We start from the raw sequence: 10,071 nt of genomic DNA, 5'->3' as shown, positions 1-10,071 counted from the left end.
AATGGATAACTTGAAACTCATGGAATTCATAATTTGTATATACGCAATTAGATGAACTAATACAAATGAAAAGAAACATCAACATACAAATAAGCTACAGAAAATGTTGCTTTAGTGTTTGTATTTTTGTATGTATTTTTGGAACATTGTTTTGTCAACGACTATACGTTTATTAGGTTAACTTTGATTAAGTTCTTATTATAATTCACATTGTAATTATTTTCATTTATTTTGATTATTAATTGTAAGAAGAAAATGTAAAGAATCAACTTTGTAAATGATATAAATGTTTGAAAATAAATGTAATAGAAAAGTAAAAATTCAAATTGATTATTTTAATGCCCTTTGCACCAGCGGATCGATATTAATTCATTTTCCCATTGTGGCTTCGATTGATGTGTGTTTTCAAACTGGAGCGCAGGGCATAATTGCGGTCACACAGCTTGCATTTGAAGTACTTTTCGCCTGTGTGCTTCGTCATATGTCCTTTCAAGTTAGCTTTGAGCCAGCCAAAGAATTTTCCGCACAAAAAGCATTCGTAACCTTTTCGGAAACAGGTCTTCTGGTGCACCTTGCGTTGTGTTTGCTTCAAGAAACCGAGGCGACAAATCGAACATTTAAACGGGAGATTTTCGGTATGTGATTTCAAATGATCATCAAGACGGGGTTTCTGTGTATATTTCTTCAAACAATGTTTGCACTTGAATCGCTTTTCGCCTGTATGATTGTACATATGACTTAGTAACTGTGCTTTCGGGCTACCAATGAATTTTCCGCAAACATAACATTCGTATACACGTCGACTGCATTTGCCTTCATGTGCATTTCTTATGTTTTCCTGTGTGAATCCCAAGCGACATCTGGAACAGTGAAATGAAGGTGGACCGAAATGAATTTTCTTGTGTCTAGTAAGATGCCCATTGTCTGAAAATTGTTTTTGGCATTTGGTGCATTCGAATGGTTTGTGGCCGCTATGAACACGAACGTGATTAAGTAAATTTGTTTTTTGTGATCCAAAAGATTGCTTGCACACATGGCACTCGTAGCGACGAGCCATGCAACCTGTTTCGTGGATCATTTTGGCATCTTTTTCATCGAAGCCTTGCAAACAGCCAGAACAGTGGAACAAAAACTCTTCCACGTGAACTTTCATATGAGCACTTAAGCTTCCATTCGATGTAAACTGTTTTGCACAGTATTTGCAACCATATGGCTTTTCATTGGTGTGTGTACGTGAATGCCTTTTTAAATGTGACCTGTACTTGGTTGAATATTCGCAAAGATCACATTTGTGTGCTTTTCGATTATTTTTCGGAATGCTGTTGCCCATCGAATTACTTCCATTGTCTGGTTGAAATTGTCGATTTTGTTGCACATGTGCTACATCTTTTCGCGAATCAGCATTTGTGTTCGTTTCTTTTTCCTTCTTGCAATCGATTTCTTGTTTCGGCTCAATTTTCACATCATCGACGCCCAAAAGTGCGAAATCATCTTCACCATCATGCTCATTGAGGTTATGCAACGGGTGCGATTCATTGTCGTACACTACGGGAACATCGATTAAATGCCCAACAGAGTCTGGATCTTCTTCTTTGATGCATATCTCTTTTTTGATTTCGGCCGGATCAATTAAACACGCACTGTCACTGTGCCCGATACACATTCCCGAACATTCCAATTGAGATGGTGCGCTGCGATCCAAATCATCAACGACGCAGCCCATTGTTGACCGCCTAGAAAATATTAAATGGAAAATAATTGCGATCAAGTCTTGTGGCCACATCATTTCCGTACAATTATATTCAAAACAAAGTCTAAAACCAATAATGGCAGCAAAATTAACATTTCAGAATAATCGGAAATTCTACGACGCAATTTTTTACTACAACAAAAACAACGGTACAATGCGGTACAAAGGGTCAATCACCAAACAATTTACATACTTCCTTTTCTTTTCCATTTTGTTTCGCTGAATTTATTGCTTCAATCACCAACAGTGAGTGTATTTGTTTAGTTTCTTTTTAGAATTTAACGAATTTTCAATGAAAATCAAATCAAAATAATGTGAACTTTATGTGCAAAATTACTGCACCTAATAAAAACGTGTTGATGCTATCGCAGTCGCCGACAAAAAGAATGTGTCAACTCACACAAGAAAGAATTGGAGTGAGGCAAATGTATTGGTGCGGTATAGCTGTCAACGTGGTTGTGAGCTTCATAAGTAGTCGCAAATCGATATTATTCGAAATTTTTCCAATACAGTTTCAATTTCCAAAAACTTCTCATTTCATTGAAAAGAAAATGATAGAAACAAATAAATCTTCAAAAAAAAACCTTTTTATTTGAAGCTCATCGAAAAGCTAAGGATAAAATTTGATTCAAACATGCGAACTGATCCGATGTGGTACTATACACAGTAGATTGATTGGATTTCTTCAAAGAAACACTCATTAGAAGGGAACAGTACACACGTGTGAGTATAAATTTTATTTTGATCAATATTAATTTGTAAAGGTTTTATGGATAAACTTTGAAGGCAAAAAATATTCAAAAGAACCTGGTAATTTTATCAAGTATTTTCTCAATGTCTATCAAATTTGTGGTCTTATGAAGCTACAATACTTACTGCAATTAATTTTCTAACCTCACATTTTAAAACAAACTTCTTTGTAATAATGTGTGAATCTGTTAGTCACATGTTATTCATAGAATTCATGTAATTTGGAGTTTTGTTTTGTGATTGATCTTTGTATTTATGATTTATTGCACAGAAAATGGCCGATCAAGGAACAAATTTGGGACTAAAACTTTGAAAGGAGCACCCACGAACTGACTATGATGAAAGCGCATCAGCCAATACAATGGAGCTGACGGATGTCGTGGATGATTGTCTTGAGCGAATCTTTATGCAGTTGAGTTTCGAAAACCTTTTGAACATTGCAAACACCAACAAAACATTTAAAGCGGCCGCTGACCTGGCATTCCAGCGTAATTTTGGAAAGACAGAATTCATTTTACACGATGACTATTTTTTGCGTTCAAACGGCGACAATATTGAAATCAGTTATCAGTGACAAAAAAATTCAACTGCGATTGTTGGACTTGGCAAGAAGCTGATTGGCTATGCGAATGAATACTGTTTCGATTCGTTATGTAAACTTAAAATTCACTGGCTTCGCATCAGAAAAAACTTGCTAAAAAAATCACTTTCAAATCTTAAATTCGTTGAATCTTTCGATTGCGAATTTTATGCAGATACAAATTTTAAGAAATGATTTCCGGCATTACGTCATTTGAAATTCTTTCGCTCTACTATGTTTAATAAGAAAATTCTCATCGTGAAGAAAATACCACAATCGGAACATTTGACAATTCATAGCAGCCGCGATACTTGCGAAATAATCCATAATTACGCAGCCTATTTCCAAATGGGATTTTTCTACCCAAAGACTTCTGGAACACATGCAAAACACTTGCCCAATTAGAATGTCTTCATATTGATACCAGAGCCAATTTGGAAAATGTTGACACTCCGATCAATTTACCTGCGTTGAAAAAACTGGATATTTGCGTCGAGAAGAATGTTGGTCGTTTGATGACATCAAAAGAAAATAAAGTGACATTTGGTCAGCTCAGCTGCAATACCCTTGTTCTCCGTTGCCGTCGATTAACTTACACAATTGGTCGAACTTCTTCAAAAAAAATCAATCGATCAAAAAAATTACATTGTGCATCAACGATAGAATCAATAATATCATCGAAAGCGTCATGACTGAAGCTGCACAAGAATTACCACTATTGAAGGGAATTGAACTTTTTTGGTTATTGTGTCTCAATTTACCAAGTACTTCGTATGATTTCTAAATGCAATTTGATGAGCTATAGTTTCAATCTGGCAGACAAGACTAATTTCGACATTTTGAAAAACCGCCTGGGTGAAGAATGGAATGCATCAATCAATGGCTTTTGTGTTAAACTTAATCACAGGCAGTAATGCAAACAGTTCAAAAACCAAAAACATTAAATGTAAAAATTAAAACGAAATCTAAACAAAATTGTAGAACAAACACTTTACGCAACTAAACAAACAACTAACTAAATGTCCAAAAAAACTTTGATTCAATAAATTTTCTTATTTGAAATGCCTCTTATTTTCATTTCAAATCTAAGAACGTAATTCGAACACGGTGAGTAATTTGTTTTGGACTTCCATAATTATTTTGAAACGGCAATTCATCGAGTTCGACGCAATGATCCAAATTTCGGGCAATACCACCATTCCATGCATTACAGATTTTTTCATGGAATTCATTAAATTATTATAAATTCTGGCAATAAAAAAAACTCTAAATAAATTAAAGTCTTAGAAATTCTAAGCAAAATTGCTTATATCTGTGCGTTGTGCGATGAAGCGACGATATCTATATTGGTGGTTCTCTTCAGTCAACATGTCTGGATTCTTCACCTTAACTGTCATTGAGTTTAGTTTCTGGTTTTTGTTAGCTTTTTACGTCAACTTATTTTCAAACATGTCACTCACAAGGCTCGAAGATCCAGGTGCAAATCAATGACATAAGATTGAATGAAACACGACATTCCTTCTATTACTTCTTCGATAATATAATAACGTTTGTTCTCAAGTAACGTTACTCAAACTGGTTTCTAATTTTTCATTTGGTAATTCAACCAAGGATTTAATACTCATAACTCTCGACAAACTTCTGCTAATGAAAGTCACTCGTTCATTCAAACGGTTTTTAATTTTACGGCTTATTAGCTTAATACGTTGACTTCTATGCTTTCAATATTCAATAAAAATTATCTCATTAAATATTAAATGACAGGTGAAGCACATCTGTGCTGAGCTGACGTGAAGTTTTGTGTTGTATTTCAATTGTGATGGGACGATCATAGACATTATACTACCAACAGATAAGATAAATAATTTATCTTTAGAATAATTATTATTCTTTTAATTGAATTATTTTTTTCACAGACAATAAATAATCGATGTTTTCAATGATATAAAAATGATGTAATCGAAAATTAGAATAAAATGGCAAGTCCAAGCACTAAATCGCAATAAATTAAAAACCCGTTTTAATTGTGCAGAGCAAATTACCGTGTATTTTTATCGGGAAGTACAATCTCGTCTGATATTGAACATACAAGACAGAATAGAATGTATAAAATACAGTTGGACGCTTGCAAATGACGTTTGTAAACAGTGAAATATTTACAATCACAAAATTCGAGAATTCAGATCAATGTTTTTGTCCAATATCAAGTCAAGTTCGTACAAGTATCTTTACCTATAAAAATGCATAATAAAAAGTTCAAAATTCTTATTTTTACCCATAATCACCGAAATTTGGTGTCATCGAAATTTACTCACCTATATGGCATAGACATTCGTAAAATACAAAAGATGTCTGGCTTCCTCAGATTGTACTCACAAACAGATGATAAAACAAGTAAATATTATTGCACACGCCAATAATAGAATTTACTTAAATATGGACGTCTAGACACGTAACAATGTTCAGCATCATTTCCAAACCAGATAAGAAAAATAATAACAAATATGCATTTTATCAATTCTTCGTGTTAATTTGAATTTTTATTGCTTTCTTCTATTTTTGTTCTTAATATTTTCGCCTATTTTTCATACATGCTATTTGGTACAATCTAATTGATTTTGTTAATGGAGATCACTGTAAATAAATTCAAAACAAAATGGTAACTAATATTCACACAATTGAAATTGGATTGGGCGGAATCGTAATTAAAATTAAACACAATTGAATAAAATCTAAAATTTGTCAATAAAAGATAAAAATGTCTCAAAGACATAAACACTCCTACAATTTTAAAATTGAATAAAAACCTAAGAGATAAAAAATTACACTTTTTCCAATTCAAAGCCTTTGTTGTAATAGCTTGACTTATTTTCACTGTCATTGATCGCAACGGCGAATACTTTTTCCGGATTTCCATTTTCTCTATGTTTATTTTTCGCTCGTTTTGCTATTTTGCGATCGGTAATCTTTTTTGAATTATCCGAAAAATGCAGTTCAATGTCTTCGAGTGAGCGATTCTCTGTTTCCGGCAAAATGTTGTACGTTAATATAAGACCAAATAGACAGATGATTGTGTACAACAACGAAGCACCAGGCAACGACAGCGTTGTCTCCAAGTTGTAATACGTTTTCTAGGTTTTTAAAAGTAAGACAGTTAGAGTGTTTCGTTTGTTTCCAAAGTTCTAGTTATTATTGTAATCAATATCAACAAATCAATTTTGTTTCAAAGAAATATGCTTACTTTGGTGAAAAATCCAAATGCATAATTTGTGGCCGCTGCAACACCGCTAGCCATTCCACGTGATCTGAAATAAATGGGTTTTATGAATATTTTGGTGCAAAAGCGGCCTTTTGCTTTAAAAACTAAAAATTTTCTTCTTTTAAAAAAAAAATAAAGGATGAATTTAAAAAAAAAAGTAAAATCTCATTGAGCCAAATACTCACTTGAACGGAAACAATTCAGACAAGAACATCCAAGGCATACCATTAAATCCACAGAAGGCAAAGTAAGACCACAGCATTAAACAAACCATGGGAATGTATCCAAGATCTTTATTTTCCAATTCGAATGGTTTGTGATGTGCTTGATCGAATGACACATAGCCCGGCGCTGGACAAAAAAAAAAGGTTACGAAATATAAATAAAAAAAAAATGTGTTTTTCACTGGTTAACAATACATAGAAATATAGATACTTACGAAGATAAGTGTATCCATACCATGTAATCGTTCCAGCACATGCCAACACACCGCACAAACAAAATAGATACAATTTTCGTTTGCCAGTCAGTTTTACAAGTAGCATAAATGTGATATTGGCCAAATTATCCAAAACAGACATAATTGTGGCGGCTTGATCGGGTTTAACTGGGCTCTCGTATGCTTTGAAAATTTGCACCATAAATGGTCTCATTGACAGAATGCCGGAGAATTGTGCGAGGAAAAATAGCGAGATAACAATGAATAATGGCTTTAATGTTCGTTTTCGTTTTAATTCGGCGAATTTTTCCACCATTGTCGGCAGCGGATGTGAACATTTCACATTTTGTTTGATGCAAGCATTACACGATTTCGAAAGTTCACTGTGCCGCTTCAAATCGTTGAATTCTTGCGCCACCGCTTCACTTGACACCCATCCTCTCAGCCAGCGCAGGCTTTTTTCAGCATCAGCAGTTCGGTTCTTCGACAATAGCCATTGCATTGTTTCTGGGATAAAGCATATTGCAAACGCGGTGAACACAGGTCTAGAGATAATCAGAAGAAAAAAATGGAATTAATGGAAATTAATCAACATGTAATGGAATGTAATGCCTTGGTACTTACACCCACAAACAAATAAAGCACACCGTTCGCCATGCCATCAACGTATTCATCAAGTATATTGTGAACATTCCAATTGTACCAAAAATGAATGTATAACCGATCAACACGCCACGTACCGAAGGCTCACTAATACACCAGGAACCCAAATCACGATCACCGGAAAAAATTATAAAAAGAGATTAGCGATTGTGGATTTAATTTGTAATTCATGTTTACATTGATGCTTCAATTAAATTTGTTTGCGATAAATGAATGTTCGGGCTGCTACTACCATGAAGCGTTGCTGTTTATGATATCACATACTTTGACTCGATGAACGTTTTTATTACTGCTCGTTGGGTAATTTGTGTAAAAAATGAGGAATTTGGATTTAGCGATTTGTCAAGAAACTTTCAAAACAATAACAGCACCTCACCACAGCAGCAACGAATCAGTTTGCTCAAGCATAAGTCGTGAATAATTAAATAGTCACGTGCATATTTATTTAATATCTTGTACGCAAATCACTCATGAATAAAACCAGTTCAAGGAATGTTAAATACGCGATTGAATGATGTGCGAAAGACACATATCTACTTGATTTTGAAGTCATTAAATCTAATTACCATATTTCTCCCAAATAGGTCACGATAGGTGCCTCCATAAGTCCAACTGCCAAGCCTTTTGAAAAAAAAAAACACAATAAAAAGATACATATCGGTGGTATAGATAGACGACGGCAAAACAAAAAATATGAAACCACTTCATTCAAATAAGTAAATTTCAATATTCACTTCGCAGCTTAATTAAAAACCATTTTAATTACCTTGCATTGCAAAACCCAAGAATATTTCCCAAACAGTAGTGGCACGATATAACATATACCATCCAATTGCGAATGGAATATTTACAAGAATCATCGCTCTTTTTCGACCAAGTGGATCTATTCATAATGAGAAAAGAAATAAATTATTCAATGAAACTCACATTTGGCATTAACAAATAACAAATAACGATCCAAAGACTCGTTTGAGCATTGAAGCGAACATGTTTTACTACTCATTGTATCGAACAAAAAAAAATTGTTGTAGTTTATTCAAAATATTAAACATGTTTTCACCTGTGATTAACGCCGATAGTATGCTTCCAAATGGTTGGACCAGGTAAGCAAGAGCACCTAATTGAATATCAATAAATTTTGTATTTTATTGTGACATTATTTCAATGTGATTTCCATCAACGTCATTGAAAATATCACTTGCCTAGCCAAGACGCCTGAACGGGTGTGATTGTAAGCGTTTCACCTTGATTGTATTCATTTTGTATCCCTGTAAGCGCCGGAATCACAATTGTTGGCAAAGAGAAACACAAACCCAAATTGAAGAGAAGAAAATTTTTCACTGTCGTTGCTACAAGCTGTCAAAATACAAGAGAGTTGTGATAACGTTCGAATATCTCTTTGAGTAAAAAATCATTTTTGCGGCTGAATAAATTTTTCAAAAAAAAAAAAAAAAAAAAAATGCCAAAGATGGAAAACGGGGATTTCTCAGCCTGAGTTTCGAATTGCAAATGTTTTGAAAGGAAATACCTGTGCCAAAATCCGACGAAATCGACCGGCTTTCCTCTCGCTCTTTTTATCGCAAATTTTCGGTTGACTCATCTCGATGGGGTTAATTTTTTTTTATATTTAATTAAACAATATCACAACATGCAAAACAACGTGTCAGCAAATTAATTGGTAAATATTCAATATATCACAGATGATTCAAAGTGTGTGATGAAGGTCATTCAATGATATTTATCAAATCGGTAATAAATATGTAGCGAGCATTGAAGTTTTATTTGACCTTTCGCAAATTACAGAATTTATAAAGAAAATGCCGCTTGAATGGACGCTTATTTAACAAAAATCGAGTATCACGAGTGACATTTAGTTTTTGCAAATAAACGATGATTTTTTTGATGCCATTGACTTTATTTGTAAAAACACCGTCGGAAGCGTAGGTTTTGTGGTTGGTCGCCGTAAAAACTGGAATGAAACGGAGAAGAAAAAAAATATTGAATATCATATTATTCATAATTTTATTAAATTTTGGAGATAAGTGGTATGTGAACGAGGTGATAAATAGCAACAATAACAATAAACATTTGAAACGTCACTTGAGGTTGTATGTTTCGTCGCTTGTCCAAAAAAAAAATCAATGCTATTTTTCGCTATTGACAGAACAATTTTCGTATTCAGAAACGTTTTTATAATTGAATAAATTGAGAGTAATCACAGTTTCTATAGAGAACCAACAAGTTTTTCATCATTCGTTTTCACAACACTGTTCCGGATTTTTTTTTTTTTGATTTTTTTTTCGATCGATCTCGTTTTTGCTTATTTCCGCCTTTTTTCACTTTCTTTCAATTATTCAACGCAATTGGTTTCCTCTGTCACTTTTATTAGAATATTTTTTTATTGAAAAGTTCCGATCCTTTTTACCAATTCAAGATCGTTTGCTCTTCACTGTAAATATGCTTCTGTCAATAAAGAAAATTACTGAAATTAATCACTTACATTCTGTTAAAATGTGAAAAAAAAGCATCAAAGTATGTGAACTACTCTCATCGGCTACACAACGGCAACTAAATCGTCGCATCTTATTCAGGTACTGAGCAACAAAGCTACAGCGATCTATTGTGGAGAT

At 33.8% G+C, this 10,071-nt stretch overlaps 2 protein-coding genes across 2 annotated transcripts; both read right to left on the bottom strand.

Moving 5' to 3' along the window:
• Nucleotides 1-344: 344 nt before the first annotated feature.
• Nucleotides 345-2,117, bottom strand: LOC116349013 (zinc finger protein OZF-like). The gene is made up of 2 exons (XM_031780266.1): nt 1,944-2,117; nt 345-1,733 (listed from the first exon to the last, which is right to left on the bottom strand). The coding sequence occupies exons 1-2, from the start codon at nt 1,958-1,960 to the stop codon at nt 365-367; spliced, it is 1,386 nt and encodes a 461-aa protein (XP_031636126.1). The 5' UTR covers nt 1,961-2,117; the 3' UTR covers nt 345-364.
• A 3,511-nt stretch (nt 2,118-5,628) lies between these two features.
• Nucleotides 5,629-10,071, bottom strand: LOC116348999 (facilitated trehalose transporter Tret1-like). The gene is made up of 11 exons (XM_031780249.1): nt 9,942-10,071; nt 8,970-9,410; nt 8,644-8,797; nt 8,502-8,558; nt 8,208-8,324; nt 8,008-8,062; nt 7,403-7,528; nt 6,779-7,323; nt 6,525-6,690; nt 6,322-6,385; nt 5,629-6,211 (listed from the first exon to the last, which is right to left on the bottom strand). The coding sequence occupies exons 2-11, from the start codon at nt 9,039-9,041 to the stop codon at nt 5,903-5,905; spliced, it is 1,665 nt and encodes a 554-aa protein (XP_031636109.1). The 5' UTR covers nt 9,042-9,410; nt 9,942-10,071; the 3' UTR covers nt 5,629-5,902.

Source organism: Contarinia nasturtii, unplaced genomic scaffold, assembly GCF_009176525.2.
Source record: "Contarinia nasturtii isolate CC-2019 unplaced genomic scaffold, AAFC_CNas_1.1 Cnas_scaffold_2740, whole genome shotgun sequence".
NCBI lineage: Eukaryota > Metazoa > Arthropoda > Insecta > Diptera > Cecidomyiidae > Contarinia > Contarinia nasturtii.
Note: the sequence above shows the minus strand (reverse complement) of the source record. Positions and strands in the feature narration are given on the sequence as shown.

Coding starts and splice junctions, on each gene's coding strand:
- LOC116348999 (XM_031780249.1), bottom strand. CDS start 9,041: ATGAGTCAACCGAAAATTTGCGATAAAAAGAGCGAGAGGAAAGCCGGT. Junction 8,798..8,969: donor TTCGTCGGATTTTGGCACAG/GTATTTCCTTTC, acceptor GTATTTTGACAG/CTTGTAGCAACGACAGTGAA. Junction 6,386..6,524: donor TCTGAATTGTTTCCGTTCAA/GTGAGTATTTGG, acceptor CATTTATTTCAG/ATCACGTGGAATGGCTAGCG.